This window comes from Nomascus leucogenys, chromosome 19 (genome assembly GCF_006542625.1).
Source record: "Nomascus leucogenys isolate Asia chromosome 19, Asia_NLE_v1, whole genome shotgun sequence".
Lineage (NCBI taxonomy): Eukaryota > Metazoa > Chordata > Mammalia > Primates > Hylobatidae > Nomascus > Nomascus leucogenys.
In genome coordinates this window covers 25,146,287-25,169,129 of record NC_044399.1, presented here as the reverse complement: position 1 = coordinate 25,169,129, position 22,843 = coordinate 25,146,287, and the positions used below count along the sequence as shown (strand labels likewise).

At 38.3% G+C, this 22,843-nt stretch overlaps 1 protein-coding gene across 27 annotated transcripts in view; it reads left to right on the top strand.

Annotated features, from left to right (window-relative positions):
* DTNB (dystrobrevin beta) overlaps positions 1 to 22,843 on the top strand; it is a 297,564-nt gene that overhangs the window by 37,568 nt on the left and 237,153 nt on the right. For all 27 annotated transcript variants that reach the window (XR_004027095.1, XR_004027093.1, XR_004027094.1 and 24 more), the window contains exon 4: positions 6,599 to 6,812. Coding sequence is in view for 22 of the 27 variants with exons in the window: in XM_030800614.1 (XP_030656474.1) it covers positions 6,599 to 6,812 (214 nt within the window). In the remaining 5 variants the exon portion in view is untranslated. The remainder of the gene's footprint in view (positions 1 to 6,598; positions 6,813 to 22,843) is intronic.

Genomic DNA, 22,843 nt, shown 5'->3' with positions numbered 1-22,843 from the left:
TCTTACTCACAAATCTTAACTTAAAATTCTCTCCGAAGAGTTTATCATGCCATCCTAGATCGAAGTGATGTTTCTTTCTCCAGTGGCTTCTCAAAGCATTATTTTTTAAATTATGGGTTGTTACCCATTAATGCTTCATGAAATCATTTTGATGGGCTGTAGCCAGAATTAAAAACATATAATAGGAAAAAAAAGGAAGAAAAATAAAATATTAGAATGCAGCTTATGTGGTAAGGCTAAATGTGTTCTGGTATCTACATGTATCTGTGTGTTTGTGTGTGTGTATGTGATGATTGAAATATATTTCTGTGATGATTTAAATATATTTATGTATCTAGATGCATGTATGTGTTTGTGTGTATATGTGTGTATGTGATGATTTAAATATATTTCTGTGCTCGTGGTCAAAAAGTTCGAAAACCACTGCCTTAGAGCAACTCTTGTTTTTATAATTCCTCCCATAATTATTCTTGGGAAACAGTAGTCTACGTGTGGAGTGTTGAGAGCTTGACTAGGCTAGTGGCATTAGTAATATAAAGTAAAAGAAGCATTGTTCTAAAGGCTTTATTTTGTTACCTTTCACGTAGGATTCTAGAGTTGATCTGAACAAAATTTTGAGAATGTACAGAATAAGTAGTAGTCAGTTTTCAAGTTTTTCCATATGTATGTTCAGTTGTTCCTTTACTTTTTGTTGAAAGGGTCAATAAACAGTCAATAAACAGAAGAAAATAAACAGTTTTCTTCAATGCTGAAGAGTCTTCTCGTGCTCATTCATTGAATATGAATATATTCATGAATCTGTACAAGTTTTTCCATATGTATTTTCAATTGTTCCTTCACTTTTTATTGAAAGGGTCACTAAACAGTCAATAAACAGAAGAAAATAATTTTCTTTACTGCTAAAGAGTCTTCCCATATTCATTCATTGAATATGAACATATTCATGAATCTGTACAAGAATGTTCATGGCAGTGTCCATATATGAGAAGGTCTGCTTTTTGACCCTCTTGTGTTCCCCTGGTCTGTTTTTCTGTCCTTCTACCAATACCAGACTGTTCTAATACCACACTTTCTTGTAGCAGTAACCACTATTAGAATTTAGTAAATCTAGATGTCAGGCAAGGCGAGTCTTCTTACTTTGCTCTGTTTTTAAGATTCTCTGGGACAGTCTTGTCTTTTTAACATTTATTTTCATATAAACTTTAGAATCTGCTTGCCAATTTCTACTAAAACCAACAAAATAAAACAACTCTCCTGTGTTTTTTTTTTTATTCATTTCTTTTTTCAAGTATAATTTACACACAGTAAAATTCCTCTTTTACTGTACAGTCCTGCAGAGATTTTGATTGGGATTCTATTGAATCTGTAAATCAAGTTGGGGAGAATTGACGTATTGCCAGTGTTGTGATTTCCTCCTGTGAACGTGGTATATGTTCATCCCTGGAACTATTTAGGTCTTTTATTTCTTTGTAGAGATGTTGCACATCCTTCATTGGATTTGTTTTTTATTTTTTTAATTTTTATTTATTTATTTTTTGAATCAGAGTCGCTCTATCGCTCAGGCTGGAGTGCAGTGGCGCGATCTTGGCTCACTGCAACCTCCGCCTCCTAGGTTCAAGAGATTCTCCTGCCCCAGCTTCCCCAGTAGCTGGAACTACAGGCGCCTGCCGCCATACCCAGCTAATTTTTGTATTTTTAGTAGAGACAATTTCACCATGTTGTCCAGGCTGGTCTCAAACTCCTGGCCTCAAGTGATCCACCTGTCTTGGCCTCCCAAAGTGCTGGGATTACAGATGTGAGCCACCACTCCCAGTGTCTTCATTGGATTTATTCCTAGGTCTTCAGTGACATGATACTATTATTTTAAAATTTCGTTGTTATGTTACTGATGTATAGAAATACAGTGATCTTGATCTTGATCTTATGTCTAGCAATTGTTCTCGACTCATATTAATTTATCTGTAGAATCTTTGATTTCTATGTACGTGGTTTTGTTATTTCTGAATAATGACAGTTTCAGTTACTCATTTCCAATACACTGATTATTTCTTTATCTGAATATTTATATTGGTTTGGCCTCAAGTACAATAGAAATGATGATAGTGAGCATTTTTTATCTCATTCCCATTATCAGAGCAAAACCTTTCATTTTACTATTAATATATTTGTGGTAAGTCCTTTGTAGATAACATTTGTCTTAGTCTGTTTGCTGTTGCTTGTAATAGAGTACCTGAAACTGGGTGATTTATAAAGAAAGGAATTTATTTTGTACAGATATGGAGGCTGGGAAGTCTAAGATTGAGGGGCCATGTATGTTGAAAACCATCTTGCTGCTGGGGACTCTCTGCAGAGTCTGGAGGCCATGCACACCATCCCATGGTGAGGAGGCTGAGTGTGCTAGTGCAGGTCTCTCTTCCTCTTTTTATAAAGCCACCAGTCCTACTCCCATGATAACTCATTGATTAACTAGTCCATTAATCCATGGGTGGATGAAGGCAGACTCAATCATCTCTTAAAGCCCACCTCTCAGTACTGCCACATTGGGGATTAGATTACATTTCAACATCATTTTTGCAGAGGACAAATATTCAAACCATGACAACTTTAATCAGATTAAGAAAGTTTCCTGATAGTGTATTTCTTTATTTCTAAAAATAAGGTTTCCTTTAAAAGTTGTCTTTTGATTATGATTTCTAACTTAATTTCATTTTGATCAGGGAGCATGGTTCATATGATTTTAATCCTTTAACATTTATTGAGATTTGCTTTATGGCTCAGGATATGGTCGATTTTTTTTTTTTTTTTTTTTTTTTTTTGAGACAGAGTTGCATTCTGTGGCCCAGGCTGGAGTGCAGGGCCGAGATCACAGCTTACTGCACTTCGCCTCCCAGGTTCAAGCGATTCTCTGTCTCAGCCTCCCGAGTAGCTGGGATTACAGGCATGAGCCGTCACACCTGGCTAATTTTTGTATTTTTAGTAGAGATAGGGTTTCACCATGTTGGCCAGGCTGGTCTTGAACTCCTGACCTCAAGTGGTCCGCCCCCCTCGGCCTCCCAAAGTGCTGGGATTACAGGCTTCAGCCACTGTGCCCGGCCAAGGATGTGGTCAATTTTTATATGTATCTTTGCGTACTTGACAATAAAGCATATTCTCTCATCAGTGGAGGCGTACTTTATATAGTGCTCATTATGCCTACTTTTTTAGTTGTGAAGTTTAATTGTATCTGTACTTTTTGAGTGTGTATTTGCACTATCAGTTACTAAGAGAGGTGAGTTAATATCCCCCACTAAGCTTCTGAATTCCTTTGTGTCCCTTTGAGGTTATGTTTATTTTTGTTTTATATGTTTTGAGACTATTCTATTAGATGTAAATAAATGTAAAGTTCCTATACTTTCTTTCTTTTTTTTTTGACCACAGGGTCTCACTTTGTCACTCAGCTTGAAGTGCAGTGACATAATCATAGCTAAATACAGCCTTGAACTCCTGGGCTTAGGCAATCCTCCTGCTGTAGCCTCCCCAGTAGCTAAGACTACAGGCATGTGTCACTATGCCTAGCTAATTAAAAAATTTTTTTTGTGGAGATGGGATTCCACTGTGTTCTCCAGGCTGGTCATGAACTCCTGGCTTCAAGCTAAGCCAGGAGTGGGATTACAGACATGAGCCGCTGCACCAGACCTCTGATATCTTTCTTATGAATTAAAACTTTTATCATTATTCAGTGACCCTCTTTAACAATATGTTTTGTCCCACCGTTTAAAAAATACATAAAATTCATATACTATAAAATTCACCATTTTAGAGTGTACAGTCTTTTCACTGATTTTTAGTATATCCACAAAGATGTACAACCATCATCATTATCTAATTCTAGAACATTTTCATCACCCCAGAAACAAACCACATACCCATTAACAGTCACTCCACATTCCCTTAATCTCCCAGCTGTGGCAACTACTAATATACCTTTTTTTAACGGATTTGCCTATGTGGACATTTCATATAAATAGAATCTTATAATGTGTGGTCTTAACTGTCTGGTATCTTTTACTTAGAATAATGTTTTAAGGGTTTATCCATACTGCGGATTGCATCAGTACTTCATCCCGTTTTTTTTGTTTGTTTGTTTGTTTGTTTGTTTGTTTTTTGAGATGGAGCTTCACTCTTGTTGCCCAGGCTGGAGTGCAGTGGCGTAATCTCGGCTCACTGCAAGCTCTGCCTCCCAGATTTAAGCGATTTTCCTGCCCCAGCCTCCTGAGTAGCTGGGATTACAGGTGTGCACCACCACGCGTGGCTAATTTTGTGTTTTTAATAGAGACGGGGTTTCTCCATGTTGGCCAGGCTGGTCTCGAACTCCCAACCTCAAGTGATCCACCTGCCTCGGCCTCCCAAAGTGCTGGGATTACAGGCGTGAGCCACCGTGCCTGGCCACTTCATCCCTTTTTTTGGGTCAAATAATACTCCATTGTATGCATATGCCACATTTTATTTATCCATGTATCTATTGATGGACATTTGGGTTGTTTTCACTTTTGGCTATTATGAATAATGCACCTATGAACATTTGTACAAGATTTTGTGTAGACATATGTTTTCAATTCTGTAGGAGTAGAATTGCTGGGTCATATGGGAACTGTGTGTAACTTCTTAAGGAACTCCTAAATTGTTTTCCAAAGCAACTGCATGATTTTACATTTGCACCAGCAGTTTATGAGAATTTCAACTTCTCTACATCCTTGCTGACACTTGTTTTCCATTTAAATAAAAAGTCTAGCTATTCTAGCTGGTGTGAAGTGGTATGTTATCGTAGTTTTCTTTTGCATTTCCCTAATGACTAATAATGTTGAGCATCTTTTCATGTGCTTGTTGGCCATTTGTATATCTTCTTTGGATAAATGTCTATTTAAATTATTTGCTCATTTTTAAATTGGGTTGTCTTTTTTTAATTGTTGAATCGTAAGAGTTTTTATATGTCTGGATCCTAGACCCTTAATGGATGCATGGTTTACAATTATTTTTTTCCATTCTTTGGGTTGCCTTTTCACTTTCTTGATAGTATCCTTTGAAACACAGACTTTTAAAATTTAAATAAAATGCAGTGTATCTCTTTTTTGCTGCCTGTACTTGAAGTGTCTTGTTCCTGATCATGAGGGGAGAGCTTTCAGTCTTCCCTGATTAAGTATGATGTTGGCATTGGGATTTCTTGTAGATGCCCTTTATCAGGTTGAGGAAGTTTTCTTCTGTTTTTAGTTTGTTGTGTTTTTATTATGAAGGAGTATTTGATTTTTCCCAATGCTACTTCTGTGTCTGTTGAGTTGATCATTTGGTTTTCCAAGCTCCCCCCACCTTTTTTTCCTGTTACAAATAAAGTTACATCACCTTTGTTTTGGTTAGAAATTGTCATCCACTTATATTTAAACCTTTTTTATGTCCTTATGTTTTAGACATATCCCTTGCAAACAGCATATAATTTGATTATTTAAAAAATGGTGAATTTGTCAGTCTTTGTCTTGTAAGTGGTACGTTAGTGTGTTTATACTCACTGCAGTTAACTGACATATTTGGGTCCGCACCAGCCATCTTTTCTGGTGTTATTTTTGCTGCTTGTTCTGTGTTTCTTGCCTTCTTTTGGATTGAATAGTTGTGTTTTCCTAATTTCAGTTCTTACCCTAGTTTTTCAGCATTGGAAAGTATACTTTCAGATTTCCTTTACTTGAAAATGTCTTTATTGAACCTTTTTTCTTGAAAGTGTTTTTATACTAAGTGTAGAATTTTGTTGGTGGTTTTGATTTCATTTCAACACATTAAAATTATTTTGTAGTCTTCTGCTTCCTTTGTTGCTTGAAGTCAGGCATCATTCTTAATTATTTTTCTTTTAAGGAAATGTCTCTTTTCTGTGTAGTTGAGTATTGTTTACTTTTTTTGTGCACTCAAGAAGTTTTTATGTTCCATCCAGGAATTTTTGTCGTTTTCAAGAGGAGTGTAGACCCAGCTACCATGCCTACTTTATTACTGGAAATGGAATTTAAAAGAAAGTCAGCCTCTTAAATAATGGAGGAAATATGCAGTAGATAAATTTATTTTTGGCTGAGCTATGAGTTGTTCAGAGCTCTGAGTAGCCTCTAAAGCATATTAATACTTTACTTAATGCGGTTGTATTTGTCTCTCTCTTTAGGATCATAGAATAAAGTTTCAGTTGTAAAATGTTGCTTTAGTTGCTCGGCTAAAGTAATACAGTAAAGTTGACTCAAGGTGATACAGCAAATTTTCAAAAATACTAGAAGTTCTTAGGAGTAGTTCTTGATATTTTTCTCAAATTATCCATTGTTAGGAATTGCATGGGTCACTATTTGCAGAGATGTGAAATACTAACTATTTAAATGTGAAGGCTGGAAGTAGTCCTTCCCATACCGCTGTGGTGGCTCCTTGATGTTGTCTGGGACTGATGTTCTTTATTTGACCACAGAATGTTTTCCTCATTGTTGGCTAAAGAGTTTCTTCTCTTTAAACTTAAGAACTAGTTGATAAATTTTAGATTCCTATTGTGAAGGGTAGTACCACACTTTAAAATTGTTGACAGTTTGTTTTCTTTGTCTTTTAGTTCATCTTGTTGATATCTGGAACATGATTGAAGCCTTCCGAGACAATGGCCTTAATACACTGGACCATACCACCGAGATCAGTGTGTCTCGCCTCGAAACTGTCATCTCCTCCATCTACTATCAGTTGAACAAGCGCCTTCCTTCTACGCACCAAATTAGTGTGGAACAATCTATCAGCCTCCTCCTCAACTTTATGATTGCTGCATATGACAGGCTAGTACCTTACTTCATTTTAAGAACACCTGTCTCTGAATCATTCTTCTTCAATACTGCCTTGCTAAGGGCTGGCAACTTAGAATCATGATTAAAAGGGAAATTATTGGCTGGGCGTGGTAGCTCACACCTGTAATCCCAGCACTTTGGGAGGCCAAGGAGGGCAGATCACAAGGTCAGGAGATGGAGACCATCCTGGCTAACACGGTGAAACGCCGTCTCTACTAAAAATACAAAAAATTAGCCGGGCGTGGTGGCGGGCGCCTGTAGTCCCAGCTACTCAGGAGGCTGAGGCAGGAGAATTGCTCGAACCCGGGAGGCAGAGGTTGCAGTGAGCAGAGATTGCACCACTGCACTCCAGCCTGGGCGACAGAGTGAGACTTTGTCTTAAAAAAAAAAAAAAAAAAAGGAAAATTATTCAATGTAAGCCCCTCTAGAAACTGGTTCACAGTGACTTACTGTCCTAGAGTATGTCATATATTAAACTCTGGAATATTGTGGACAATCACAACATTTGAGATGTATTGTTTGGGAAAATTATAGATACCTTAATACAGCTGTTCTCTAGCTCATGAAAAACACTAAGTTTTGAATTTGATTATGGGGCTTTCTATTTGACTTCTAAGGCTCCTCTTTCTTTTTTCTTCTATGCCTAGTTTGTTCAGAAGGCTAATCTTTACTCTGTAACATCAAATATTGGACTATAGTAACTGATTTTCTCTCTCTTTTTTTTTTTTTGAGATGGAGTTTCTTTCTTGTTGCCCAGGCTGGAGTGCAATGGCATGCGAGCTTGGCTCACCACTACCTCCACCTCCCGGGTTCAAGCAATTCTCCTGCCTCAGCCTTCCAAGTAGCTGGGATTACAGACACGTGCCACCATGCTCAGCTAATTTTGTATTTTTAGTAGAGACGGGGTTTCTCCATGTTGGTCAGGCTGGTCTCGAACTCCCAACCTCAGGTGATCCGCCCACCTTGGCCTCCCAAAGTGCTGGGATTACAGATGTGAGCCACCGCACCCGGCCAAACAGATTTTCTCTTTATGTCTAGGAACCTATTTTAAATTTTTTCATTGTAGAACATAGTTTAGTAGATCTTAAAACAAAAGAAGAAAACTATTTAAATGTACTCCAATTAAAATGGAAATGATTTGCTGCACTTATATTCATAGAGAAGTTGGTATTGTAAAGAATGAAACAACAAAATTGTAAAGCACAGATTTATGATTGTGGAAGTACAGAGGTTAAATGGTGATGTTCTGTGAACCAAGAGTTCCAGTTTCTGCTATACTCTTGGCCATCTGATTTGAATGGATTAATTGTCTCTGCTTCATTTTTTGCTGTCTGTAGACCTTCTTTGAGTTCATACATTTGTAAAATGCTATTAGTTATATCTTATAATAGAGAGGAGTCTGTGAATTAGTGGTAAAACTATGGAAATGTCAAAGCCAAGTCATACTTTAAGCACTCACTAAATTCACGCCATTTTTTATAAGCCATTATCAAATTAGGCATTGTATCCGTTTAGTAGAAAATTATTAAAGAAATTTACTTATTTTTTTGAGATGGGGTCTTGCTATGTTTCCCAGGCTGGTCTAACTACTAGGCTCAAACAGTCTTCCCTCCCCAGCCTCTCTAGTAGCTGGCATTACAGGTGTGCACCACTGTGCCTGCCAGAAATCTGAATTTTAAAAATAAGAGTGTATAAGTGACATAAGTCCCAGAATTCTAATGCCATTTTTTAGTAATTTTAGTTAGTGAGTCCATAGGTTAATTTTTTCCTGCCCAAGAACTGGCTCTTTGTTTCAAAACCCTTAGTAAAAATTGTTATTCTATGATAAGTAAGCAGCACCTTATCATGGCGCTGACTCACTCACTAAATCAATTCACGGGTCACACAACACAAATTAACTCAAGAAACAATATTTTTTATAGTCAGAAATAAAAACCATCTTACTGTCTAAAAATGGTCAAGCAGAGATTAAAATCTTGGATTCCATAATCATGTCAAGTAAGTTAAATACCATGGCGCTTTAGTCTACTGGGCTGCTCTAACAAAATGCCATGAACTGGGCCCTCTGTAAACAACACAGATTTATTTCTTACCGTTCCAGAGGTTGGGAAGTTCAAGATCAAGGTAGATTCTGTGTGTGGGGAGGGCCTGCTTTCTGGCTCCTAGACGGCACCTTTTTGTGGTATCCTCACATGACAAAGGGGCAAAGGAGTTCTCTGGAACCTCTTTTATAATCCCGTTCATGAGGACCCCCTCGTAACCTAATCATCTTCAGAAGGTCCCACCTTCTAGTACCGTACCTTGGGGGTTAGGATTTCAACATGTGAATTTTGGGGAACACAGGCATTCAGGTTATAGCATATGGCTAAAGAAAGGAGAGGAAGGAAGAGGGCAGAGATGGGAAAAGGGAGAATGGGAAGACCAAACTTAGAAGCAGAAGGTACAAGGATATCCTGGGCCATATTCAGAGAAAGCTAGACACATACAGAGAGACAACGAGAATAAGTAGACAGCGGATCAGATGAAGGCAGATGTGTAGAAACGCACACCAAAAATAACTAGCAAAAAAAAAAAAAAAGAGTGAGTTAAGAAGAGTAAGGGGTATAGTATGTTATTAGTGAGTTGGGTAATTTTCACTTTGATGTGTTTAAAACATAGACCATGGTATTAGAATAAGTGATCATATCTTTACTAACTTTGAAACCTTTATATGATAGAGCTTATTTGGCTATCTAGAAGTTTAAAATTGACCTTCTTGTGTTGGAAAAAAAGAAAGAATCTGGTTATCAGAATGTTAATTTTGAAAACCAGGGCATTTTGTCATTAAATACTTCAAATGTTAGTCATTTTATTCATTGGCCGCTTGATTACTTAGGCTGGAGAGTTCCTTTTATACATAGACCACCTAGTTATTTACTTTAATTGAGCCTTCCAGCCTTTGTATTTCGTAATTCCATAAGGTTAAAATTTGAAAGCAAAAATTATTTAATCTTCTCTCACCTCCAAATTTATAGTCCGTATGTTTGGCCAGATGATTTCTGATTATTATAATAATAGAGTGTAAGATCCTAGAACAACGGTCAGGAACAAATAGGATCTAAGACTTTTCCTTAAGTAAGTATTTTCTTAAGACCTAATTTTTTTAATACTGAGAGTTCTGAATATGTTATATTTTGATAATTAAAAACATTGAAAAACAGAGAGACCAATATTTACAAAACACCTGGGTGTAGAATCTTAGTAAAAGCCACAAGGATTTGTGAAAACACTGATAGCTGCAATTTTTCCCTCTCAGTTTCTCTGGTACAATATCATTGGTAGTCATACAGTCTGGTGCAAAGGTACAACAAAGGTGCTTTAACCAATATAATAAGGATGTCCAAATTCCCAGCATGAGGGAGAGGAGGTCTTCCTTACTCTTCTATAGCTGAGCCAATTTCACACTTTAAGGTTTGTTACTTACAAACCCCCTTTCTGTTTCCAACCTTTGTATTAGTCCAGTGTCTTTAGCTGTAAAAAGCCTACCCACATGGCCTTTTTATAACAGCATGTGTATAGGCTGACAAACTGAGGGGTCCAGAGGCAGGCCAGCCCCTCATCTTGGTTGCATCAGAGCTCTGGCTTTATTTCTCTGAGCAGCTTTGCCCCCTTCTTGTATCAGCTCCATCCTCAGGCTGACTTCACAAAATCCCTGTGAGCAGCTTCTACTAAATGCCTCCTCTTTGAAGTTGAGGTTAAGGAAGAGGTGGCTTCTTTGAACACCGAGCAAAAGTACCCATCTTTTAGACACCCATGACACAGCCTCAGGAGGTCCGGACAATGTGTGCCCAAGGTGGTCAGAGCACAGCTTGCTTTTATACATTTTAGGAAGACATGAGACATCAATCAGACACACTTAAGATTTACATTGGTTTGATCTGGAAGGGTGAGACAACTTGAAGAGGAACAGGGGGCTTCCAGGTCATAGGTAGGTTTAAACACATTCTGATTGGCAGTTGGTTGAAAGAGTTACGATAAAGAGTTGTGGAGAGCTAGGTTTTATCACACAGATAAAGCATGCAAGTAGCAGGCTCTAGAGAGAATAGACTGTAGATGTTTCTTCTCAGACTTAAGGTCTGTGTTGATGTTAACGCTTGAGGGTATCACGAGGCATGTCCATCCCCAGCTTCCCATCAGGGCCTTAACCAGCCTTTCCGGTTAAATTTCAGAGTGCCCTGGCCCAGGAGGGAGTCTACTCAGATGGTTGCAGGGGGCCTTTGAATTTTATTTTTGGTTTACACTTACAATCTGATATCTAGATTTCCTGTGGTTCTTTTTGTACTATTTGTTGTTTCTGGTTTTCATTAATGATGTTTTCTTTCCTATTTTCTTTGTTATTTTTTATTATAGGCTGAACATTATATAGCAAAATTATTTTTATTATATACCAAACATTATATTGCAGAATTATTTGCAGGGATAATTTGAGGCCTAGGATGATGTTTTCTTCCAGAAAGAATGTATGTTTGCTTCTGCCAGGTGCCTGGAGACCTTAACAGTCTAGGATCACCTCAATTCGGTTTCTTATTCAGTACCTGTGAGGACCTGTTTATTTCTGGACATGATTACCTTTAGGTGAAGCCTTTGGGCTCTGAGCCCAAAGTAATAGGAGAGTAGGGTAAGCAGGACCAAGTGTCCTGCCAAGGGACCTCTTCTGCCTTGGCAAGTCCAAGCTTCCATGTCTTTCTCCTTGTCCCCAGTACCGTCAAAAAGTTACTCTATACTTCAGCAATTTTGCTTCCCTCTCCATCACTTACATGGAAAAAGTGATTTCATCCATTGCACTCACCTCCCTGGGCATCCAGCCTCTCCTGCATTTGGTAACTTCAATTGTTAGTTCTCAACAACTTCTATTCAAGGGGATTTTTAAAAACTTTCCCCATCTTTTCTTTTTTGCTCAGAGGAAGAGTTGATCAGAATCACCTAGGGTACTATTACCAGAAGCTCATTATTTCTTCAAATATTTCCTCTGTTTTTGTTTTCTCTTTTTCTGACTGTTGGCATTTCTACTTCTTTCCTCTTTATCTATTAGTGTTCCTCACATATGGCTTAATTTCTTTAGCTTTGTTTCCTTTTAGAAGAATTTATTGATCTGCCTTTCTGCTCATTAATTTGTTCTTCCTCTGGAGCCATCCTACTGTTTATTCCATCTGTTATTTCTTTAGCTATTGTATTTTCTGTATGTAATATATCTGATTTTTCCTTTTTGGGATTTGTGGTTCTTGTTTCATATTGTCTTTTTAAACATGTTTATTCTTAGTTTTAAATTCCTGGTCCATTTGTTCTAGTATTTATGCTTCCAAACCTGGTGTATGTTGTTCTGTTTTGTTTTGTTTTTCTAAGTAGTTGTATCCCTGTGCCTAAGGACTAGCCAAGGAGTGGATGTTTGCTGATAATGTGGGCAGAACTTGGACATGTGGGCTGGAGTATCCACATGCATGCATAGTCCTTTCAGGCATGGGGTGTGCCGGAGGTGGGAAGAAAAGGGGATCAGGTTCTTCCCATGTAGGAGTATGGGGCGCCTTACAGTTCTAAATTTGAACATGACATTCCTGGCCATTATAAAGGTATGTTAGTCAAGGTACAAAGATGGAAATAAATATATATTTATTTATTTTTCTGTCGTCCAGGCTCTAGTGCAGTGGCACAATCTTGGCTCACTGCAACCTCCACCTCATGGGTTCAAGCGATTCTCATGCCTCAGCCTCCTGAGTAGCTGGGACTACAGGCGCACGCCACCACGCCTGGCTAATTTTTGTGTGTTCAGTAGAGATGGGGTTTTGCCATGTTGGGTAGGCTGGTCTCAAACTCCTGGCCTCAAGTGATCCACCCGACTTGGCCTCCCAAAGTGCTGTGATTGTATACAGCCATGAGCCACTGCACCTGGCCAGATTGCTCTTATACTTTATTTCTGACTATGGAATCTTATTTTTTCCTCCGATATATTTCATCCATTTCTGTTTTACAAATGAGTCTGTGGCCTTTACCAAAAGTGTTGGTTCAGAAATAGAATGAAATTTCACCTTAAAAATGGAATAAACTGGTAAAAAAAAAAATGATATATCTAATGAAACTAGTTTGGACAAAGTCTGTAAAATACATCTAAATCTTAAAAATTACAGAATATGGTATTGAACACATCATTTAAAGGCCTAGGGTTATTGTTTACCATCTACAATAACACTCAGTAGAAAACACTCTTGCTAATTTGAACAATCAAAAGATTCCTTTGGTGTAAAGATACTTACACAATTTATGATGGAGTTACATGAAAAAATTCCTGTGTAGTTTGCAAATGTGGCTAACAACCATTTAAAAATGTTGGTTTAGGCTGGGCGCGGTGGCTCATGCCTGTAATCCCAGCACTTTGGGAGGCCGAGACAGGCGGATCACTTGAGGTCGGGAGTTCGAGACCAGCCTGACCAAGATGGAGAAACCCCATCTTTACTAAAAAAAAAAAAAAAATACAAAAATTAGCCAGGCATGGTGGCGCATGCCTATAATCCTAGGGCGGCTGAGGCAGGAGAATCACTTGAACCCGGGAGGTGGAAGTTGCAGTGAGCCAAGATCACACCACTGCACTTCAGCCTGGGCAATAAGAGCAAAACTCCGTCTCAAAAAAAAAAAAAAAAAAAGTTGGTTTAGCAGTTTAATTTGAATCCATTTAAAAAGTTATATTGTTCCCCCTTAATACTGAATGTTTAAAACAAAACAATACAAAACAAAGCAGAAACAAACCAGTCCATTTCAAATAAAAGCAAATGTCTTCCATAAATTCTTAATCTGCCCAGCCTAACATATTATGGAATGGATGTTGCTGATAAAAGATAATATTAGGTTACAGTCTTCTTCATTGGTGATTTTTAAACAAAACTGTAATTTCCTGGGAGGCATAGACATTTCATGTGTTGGTGTGCAATATTTATTTACATCCCTGCCTGTTTTTAGAAGGATTCAGGATCATAAGAAAAAAGCCAGCCAAGTAAGATCAGAGTCCTATGCTGAGTGGGAAAATTTTCCACTGTTGTAGCACATTTAAATTTTCTTTTTTTTAAGAGACAAAGTGTTGCTCTGTTGCCCAGGCTGGAGTGCAGTGGCATGATCATAGCTCACTGCAACTTTGAACTCCTGGGCTCAAGCGATTCTCCTGCTTCAGCCTCCAGAGCAGCTGGGACTATTGGGTGCGTGCCATCATGCATGGCTATTTTCTTTTGCTTTTTAAAATTTCAGAGGTGTTTCTCAGTGTGAACAGGCTAATTATTTTATTTTTAATTTTTTATAGAGATAGGGTCTTGCTTTGTTGCCCACAGTGGTCTTGAACTCTTGGCTTCAAGGGATTCTCCTGCCTCGGCCTTCCAGAGTCTTGGGATTACAAGCATGAGCCACCACACCTGGCCATCCATCACTTACTTAATCTTTATCTTGTAGCTTTTCTTCCAAGAGAAGTCATGAGTTTGTGCTAATTTACAAACAAGAATCTTCTGAATTCAGAATATGCAGACTTGCAAAGGATTTTACCATTAGCTAATATTTCAGAAAATTTTTTTTTTGTTTATTCTTTTGTGCTTCTTTTCTTTTTATTTATTTTTTTAAAAGAAAGGGCAGGAGGAATACTTTATTCTGAGTGTGTTTCTTTTTGCTTGCCTTTGTTTTCTTCTGAAACAGAGGAGAGAAGTAATAACAAGTCCAAAGAGACTTCTGTCCATTCAGTACCTCACTTCGAAATTAATCTGATCAAGACACTGTTTGATCATGTAACTTCCCACTTCAGAAACCTTCAAAGAATCCCTGTGGTTTTGAATTAAGCTCATACTCCTCTGTTTGGTTTAATGATAACACTGCTTACCTCCCTGCCCACACCAACCTCTAATTATGCTCCTGGAGACGCTCTTCTTTTCCAATATGACATGCTCATTTTCCCCAGACAGATGCCATGCGTTTTGTTCCCCCTCAGCTCCCGTATCTGTCTGGGATTACCCAGTCTCCTTTCGTTCTGTCCAAATCTTTTCTGTTTCTGAGAATTCAACCCAGGTTTCTATTTTATTTTATTATTATTTTTTGAGACGGAGTCTCACTCTGTCGCCCAGGATGGAGTGCAGTGGCGCGATTTCAGCTCACTGCAACCTCTGCCTCCCAGGTTCAAGCAATTCTTCTGCCTCAGCCTCTTGAGTAGCTGGGATTACAGGCACGTACCACCACGCCCGGCTAATTTTTGTATTTTTAGTAGAGATGGGGTTTCACCATGTTGGTCAGGTTGGTCTCAAACTCCTGACCTCCTGATCTGCCCACCTCGGCCTCTCAGAGTGCTAGGATTACAGGCATGAGCCACTGCGCCCGGCCTCAACCCAAGTTTTCACCTACTGTGTAGCCTGCCTTATTATCACCAATCCCATTTTCATCCTTTTGATGACTTACAATTCTTGTTTATATTATTATTTTGGCCTTTAATTACATAATGTTGTAAACTGATTCATAAGTGTTCAAAATGGAATGGATGTCCTTGAGAGCAGAGATTCTACTTTATATTTCTTTCATTCCTCAATTAGTATAATGCTAGATTATTTATAAATGTTTATAAGATTGAAATGAAAAGCAGCAGGCATTCTGATTGTGATAAAATTGAATAATATTCTAAGTTGATTTTACTTGATTAAAGCTGTTTGACATTTGCCAAATGGATTCTTGATTTGCAGTTGATTATTGCAACATCCATTCACTGTGAAGTCTTGTAAATTAAGATTAATTGGCAGAATGTGAGTTTTTGAAAATCAAAAAGAGATGCTCTTATTACTTTTAGCTACATATGATAATTGGACTGGTAATAGCGTTTCTGAAGTTGAAGTTTGTTTCCGTGTGAGAAATTATGATTGGCAGCATCCATGATCATTTGCTAAAGAGATAGAAACAGCTTGTGTTAAGTACAAAATACTACCCGTAGTCATGTTTTCAAAAGTATTAATTTGAATAGCAAACTCCTACTAGATAGTGTAAAGCTAGAAATGTCATCCAGATTTGGTTAGTTTTAAATATTGAAAGGCAGAATTTGAGACCTTATTGAACTGAAACGAATGATTTCCCATCCACAGGGAACAGGTGGGGACTTCAGAGGCTTCAGAAGGTACCTGCATGTTAAAACATAACAGCGTTTATTCAGGGTGACTCATTGTCTGCTTAGCTTGGCACAGAGCTAATAATGGTGTTTTCTCAGTGTTGGATAATAACTCTTTTTAGAAGTCATATGCATAGTTTATTGTCAGACTGTAAAATGATAGGGCTATGGAAATGAATCATGCAGAGAAGGCTGAGAAAGAGGATCATCATGTCCCTTACTGAAGGCGGACATTCCCTGGAGGGCTTCTATTTGAGTGGGGTTAAAATCACAAGTTTCTTCTGTCTTATCATCTCAACAAATATTACTTGTTTATCTTTTCATCTTAGTGTCTTGATAGAGGGGTCCATATTCACTGTTAATTGCGTTATATTTCAAATGTTAACCTACCAATCAACTCTGTAGCTATATCATAGGCCAGATTTGAAGTGAGTAACATTATTTGTGGTGAAACCAGGTTAAATATCATTTCCAAATCTTGTTGGAAGAGAATTGATTCTGGTATAAACTTGGACTTTACATTGGAAGCAGTGAAAACATGGACATTAGTGAGGACATGTGCTGTGGCCACAGGGAGCTAATTATCAGTTTTAACTTGGCCAGTGTATACAGAATAATTTCAGATGTCTCGTGGGAAGGATCAAGAATGAGTTCTTCCAAGAAGAAGGAATCAGTTAGATAAAGAACAAAGTCAGGCGATATCAGGGTGCTGAGTAGCTGCAGTTTTCTCTCTGCTTGCCTCTATTTGTAGAGAAAGAATGCTGGGGCTCTAAAGAAACATTAGAAAAGCAAAGGTAATGCTTCCTCTTGGCCTTGTTTGGAAGCAGTTGTAGGAAGTTAGGCTTAAAGTAGACTGAGGGGTTTCAGTGCCAAGAAAAGCATTCTGTGCAGAGGAGTCACTGCTGACGTTTGGCCTGCAAAGCAAACAGTTGAGAGAAAAGAGCTAAGTTTTTTTTCTTTTTGAAGGGAAAAATATAAGTAACATGATTTGTGGAAGTAAGGATGTTGAGACTACCCGTTCATTAATTTTATTGGATAACTATTTCTTTATGCCAAGTTATACTGGAATTTTAAAGTGGGTATCGTTATTTAATAAGTTTCTTTTTAAATTTTTTATTGAGACAGGGTCTTGCTCTGTCGCCCATGCCAAAGAGCAGTGGCGTGATCTTGGCTCACTGCAACCTCCACCTCCTGGGTTCAAGTGATTGTCCTACCTCAGCCTCCCATGTAGCTGGAACTACAGGCACGTATCATCACACCCGGCTAATTTTTGTATTTTTATTAATACAGTTTGAGGCTGGTCTCAAACTCCTGGTCTCAAGTGATCCACCTGCATTAGCCTCCCAAAGTGCTGGGATTGCGGGCGTGAGCCACCACGCCTGGCTTCTTTAATAAGTTTCTGTAACTGTATTTAAATATACAATTATAACTTTTGTGTATATTTTTGTTTATATTAATATTTCCTTTTGAAGAGTATATAAACCTTTTGATAGCACAAACTGTGAACCTAAAGTGGTAAATGAAAACTGATTTGAATGGGGAAGACGGGTTAATAATTAAGATCTGAGCCCACTGCCCCATTCTTAGGATGCATACTTAACTTATGAATGTATTCTTAAGCATAAAGATTCACTAAGTATTTTCCCCAAATCTCTCCTGTCTGTAAATTCATCCCGCTCACATTTGCTATGATCCTTAATCTTAGATTCCTCTACTTTTACCTGAACTTAAAACTCCTTCCACTCTGCTTAGTCTGTTTATCCTATTGAATTACAGATTTACACTTTGATGCATATTCCTTGACCCTTAATAAAGCCTGTGATGTTAAGCACACATACATTTGTCCACCTGAAAGTGCATACAGGCGGAGGGAAGAAAAGATTCGTGGTTTGTTGGGTGGGAGATTATGTGTGGAGATTTCTGTGTGGCTGTTGTGAATAAGAAAAATGGTTAAACAGTGGATCTCAGAGATGATACGTTAAGGGACCACACATTACTGGCAGCACTTAGTTGAGGGGTTAATGAGTCTTTATTTATTTATTTTTGAGACAGAGTCTTGCTCTGTCGCCCAGACTGGAGTGCAGTGGCGCGATCTTGGCTCACTGCAAGCTCCTTCTCCTGGGCTCACGCCATTCTCCTGCCTCAGCCTCCCTAGTAGCTGGGACTACAGGCCCCTGCCACCATGCCCGGCTAATTTTTTGTATTTTTAGTAGAGACGGGGTTTCACTGTGTTAGCCAGGCTGGTCTCCATCTCCTGACCTCATGATCCACCTGCTTTGGCCTCTCAAAGTGCTGGGATTATAGGCGTGAGCCACTGCGCCCGGCCGAGTCTTTTTTTTTTTTTAATATAAATAGCCTGATCTAGATTATTCTGTAAATTAACAGATTCTTTCATCAGAGACCAGCCATTGAGACTAATAATAATCTTAATGAATGGAAAAGAATACAAGTGTTTTAGTGCTGATCCAGGTTAATCGAGAATTATATCTGTTACTCTATATTCGAATATGAGAATCTCTGAATCTAGGACTAATATTTACAATAGGGTTGAGTCAAAGGATATTTTGAATAAGGATGCAAAGTGTTGTAAAATATTAGTGTTTCTAAAAACATTTTGAAGATTAAGAAAATGTTGTACAAGTGCTAATTATTATAATATATAGAAGTAAAGATATCATAGTACCCATGAAGATCCATTGTGTAATGTTTATGGATAGATATTAATGAGGTAAGTCTCTTCTCAAGAAAAGTTGGAAGTGTGACCTGGCTCTCTTCCTAGTATGCTGGACTCTGCCACACTTTCCTGTCTGTCTGCATAGATAGCAACAGTTTCTTTTCTGCAGCAAGGAATAGATACAGTTTTGTCTCTTTGAAGGAGGAGAGATTTGGAGCCAGAAAGATTTACACAACTGCAGTGTGATTAATTTTCTGTAATCTTTTATTATGTCCTTTGATTTATCATTGCCAGCAAAATAAAAGCTAAAGTCTTACTCTTGCATTCAAAGCTCTATGTTGGTGGTTCTCAGCTCTGGATGCATATGAAAATAGCACAAGGGACTTTTTCAACATAACAAGAACAGGATGGGGTTTAGGCATCTGAATAGTATCTTTATTCTCATACCTTATTGAGGATTTATATGGGTTTAGAACTCTAAAAATACACAAGAAATGATCCTGTTGATTTCTACGGAAATACCCTATTGTGAATTCAATTGGGATTTGCAAAATAATAAGAAATATACGTGTTGGTCTCTGCCCTCAGTCCCTGGCACAGAGCCCCTGAGACCCTTGTAATTTCCTGACTGATAGGGGTTGTAGGAGAATCTTTTGTTCTAACATTTGATCGCTGCCCGGGTTCCTGAGACAGAGCTCCTGATACCCCCTTGTAGATAGGTGGTAGAATCTTTTGTTCTAGTATTTGGACTTTTACCCCAGTTCTTTACACAGAACTCCTAATACCTTTGTAATTTCCTGAGTGATAGGAGCATCTTTTGTCCTAAGGAGGCCACTCTTAGGATATAGACTGTTTGCCAGGGGAACTAACCATGTGATTGATTAGAGAGTTGGGACTTTAAGCCCCACCCCTTAACCTCCAAGAAGGGAGAAGGGCTGAAGGCAGATCACCAATGGCCAAAGATATAATCAGTCACCCTTAGGTAATGAAGCCTCTATTAAAAACCCAAAAGGACTAGGTTTGGAGAGCTTCCAGATAGCTGAGCAGGTGGAAGTTCCTGGAGCGTAGCACACCTCGGGAAGGCATGGAAGCTGTGTGCCCCTTCCCACAAAACACACCCAATGCATCTCCTCCATCTGACTGTTCATCTGTATCTTTTATTATATCCTTCATAAATAAGTGGTTAAATATAGGTGTTTTCCTGAGTTCTGTGAGCCAGTCTAGCAAACTAATCAGTCCAAGGAAGGGTCATGGGAACCCCAATTTTATAGTTCGTTGGTCAGAAGTATAGGTGACAGCCTACTACTTGCTACTGATATCTGAAGTGGGGAGCAATCTTGCGGGAATGAGCCCTCAGCCTGTGGGATCTGATGCTATCTCCAGGTAAATGGTGTCGGACTTGAATCAGATTATAGACATCCAGCTGGTATCTGCTGGAGAATTGCTTGCTTGGTGTGTGGGGAAATAACTCCCTAGGCATCTGGTGTCAGAAGTGAATTGCTGTGTAAGAGAGTAGGAAAAATAGTTTTGTTTTGTTTTGTTTTTCCCCGCCACCATCTCCTCAGAGGATTGCATTGAATTGCAACAGGATTCTGAGCAGTTTAGAGAAAATTGGCATTTAAATTACACTGAACCTTCCATTTTGTGAACATAGTATATCTCTCTAAATCTTTTCTGATTTCTTTTATTTGTATTTTGTAGTTTTCAGCATACAGATCTTGAACATGCTTTTAAAAAATATTATTTATTTATATTTTTGTTGCTGTTGTATTTCTAATAGTCTTCTGCTAGTTTAGAGGAATAAAATAGAATTTTTTATGTTGACCTTACATTCTGCATTGTTGTTAAAGTCACTTATTATAGTGTTGTTAGTAGTTCTATAGCTTTCTACATATGATCATGTTGCCTGGAATGGACACAGTTTTATTTCTTTACTTCTAATGTGTTTTTTGTTTATTTTTCTTGTCTTATTTCACCAGCTGGGTTCTGCAGTGTGATGTTGACAAGGACTGGTGGGGGCAGTCCTCTTGATTTGTTCTTGATCTTAGGGGACAAGCACTCAGTCTTTCTTCACTGAGTATATTGGTCACCGTGATTATTTTTAAAGATGCCCATTGTCACATGGAAGAAATTCTCTTTTTTTCCCGAGTTTTCTGAGAGTATCAGGAATTGATGTTGAATTTTGTCATCTGCATCTATTCAAATGGTCATATAGCCTTTCTCTCTTTTTGGTCTGTTGAGATAGTGAATTATATTGATTGGTTTTCATATGTCAAAATAGCCTTATATTCTTGGGATAAAGCTCCCTGGGTTGTGATTTTTGTCCTTATTTATTTATTTATTTAGAGACGGAGTCTTGCTCTGTCGCCCAGGCTGGAGTGCAGTGGCGCAATCTCGACTCACTGCAACCTCCACTTCCTGGGTTCAAGTGATTCTCCTGCCTTAGCCTCCTGAGTAGCCGGGATTACAGGTGAGCGCCACCACGCCCGGCTAATTTTCGTATTTTTAGTAGAGACAAGGTTTCATCATGTTGGCCAGGATAGTCTCAAATGCCTGACCTCGTGATCCGCCCACCTCGGCTTCCCAACGTGTTGGGATTACAGGCATGAGCCGCTGCACCCGGCCTGTCCCTTTTTTTTTTTTCCTACATTTGATTTGCTCCTTTTGTTCAAGACTTTTGTAACTATGTTCATGAGAGATACTGACTTGTTGTCTTTTATTGTAATGTCTTTGTTTTTAGTATCAGAATAATGCTGGCCTTACCCTTATCCTAAACAAATTAATGCAGGAACAGAAAACCAAATACCAACACGTTCTCATTTATAAGTGGGAGCTAAACATAGGGTACTCATGGACATAAAGATGGAAACAGTAGACACGGGGGACTGCTGGAGCGGGGACAGAGGGAGGGGGCAGGGGTTGAAAAACTGTTGAGTACTGTGCTCACTACCTGGGTGATAGGATCATTCGTACCCCAAACCTTAGCATCATGCAATATACACATGTAACAAACCTGCACATGTATCCCCTCAATCTAAAATAAAAATTGGGCTGGGCGCGGTGGCTCATGCCTGTAATCCAGGCACTTTGGGAGGCTAGAGCAGGAGGATCACTTGAGTCTAGGAGTTCGAGACCAGCCTGGGCAACATTGTGGGACCCTGTCTCTACAAATAAATAAATAAATAAATAAAAGTTGAAATTATTAAAAAAAAGAATAATACTGACCTTATGAAAAGAGTTGGGAAGTGTTTCCTCCCTTTTTTTATTACCTGGAAGAGTGAGTAGAAATGCGGCGTTTTCTTCTTTAAATGTTTAGAGATCTCCAGTACAGCTCTCAGAATGAGGAGCTTTGTTTTTTGGAAGACTTTAAAATGTAGATTCAGTTTGTAATGGATATGGGCCTATTCAGTTTATCTGCTTCTCTTGAGTGAGCTTTGGTGGTTTGTGTTTTTCAGGGAGTAGTCTGTATGTGTCTAGTTCATCCAGGTTGTTGAATTCATGGACATAAAGGTTTTTAAATAATCTTTCTTTATTATTTCTGTAATGTCTGTAGAACCTGTGGTGATATCCACTCTTTCTTAATATTGGTAATTTGTGTATTCTTTTTTTTCTTAGTCAGTCTGGCAAGAGATTTCTATTGTTATTGATCCATTCAAAGAACCAGCTTTTGGGTTTATTGATATTTTTCTCTATTTTTCTGTTTTCAGCATCATTAATTTCTGCTCTTATAGTATTTTTAACCTTTTTCTTGTTTTGAGTTTAATTTGCTCTTCTTTTTCTAGTGTCTTAAGTTGGAGGGTTAGATTATTGACTTGAGAACCTTCTTCTTTTCTAGTATAAGCATTTTTAATACTTACAATGTGAAATTACCCACCATTTCATCCCTCTCTCTAGGCTGCCTACTTCCCACCCTGGCAGCAGCCAGTGTTGTTATTTTCTCAATATCCTCTCACATATAGTTTATACATATGCAAACAAATATATTATTTTTCTCCCTCTTTTTTAACATAGTTGTTAGATAACCTTCTAACAATTATTTTGTTCTATACCTTGCTTTTTCCCCCTTAGTCTGCCTTGCATATGATTCTCTCTTGCATATATAATCTCTTATTCTTTTTATGATAGCAGTCTTACTATTAATGGACATTTTGGTTATTTCCAGTCTTTTGCCATTAGAAACATGCTGCAAAAAATGACTAT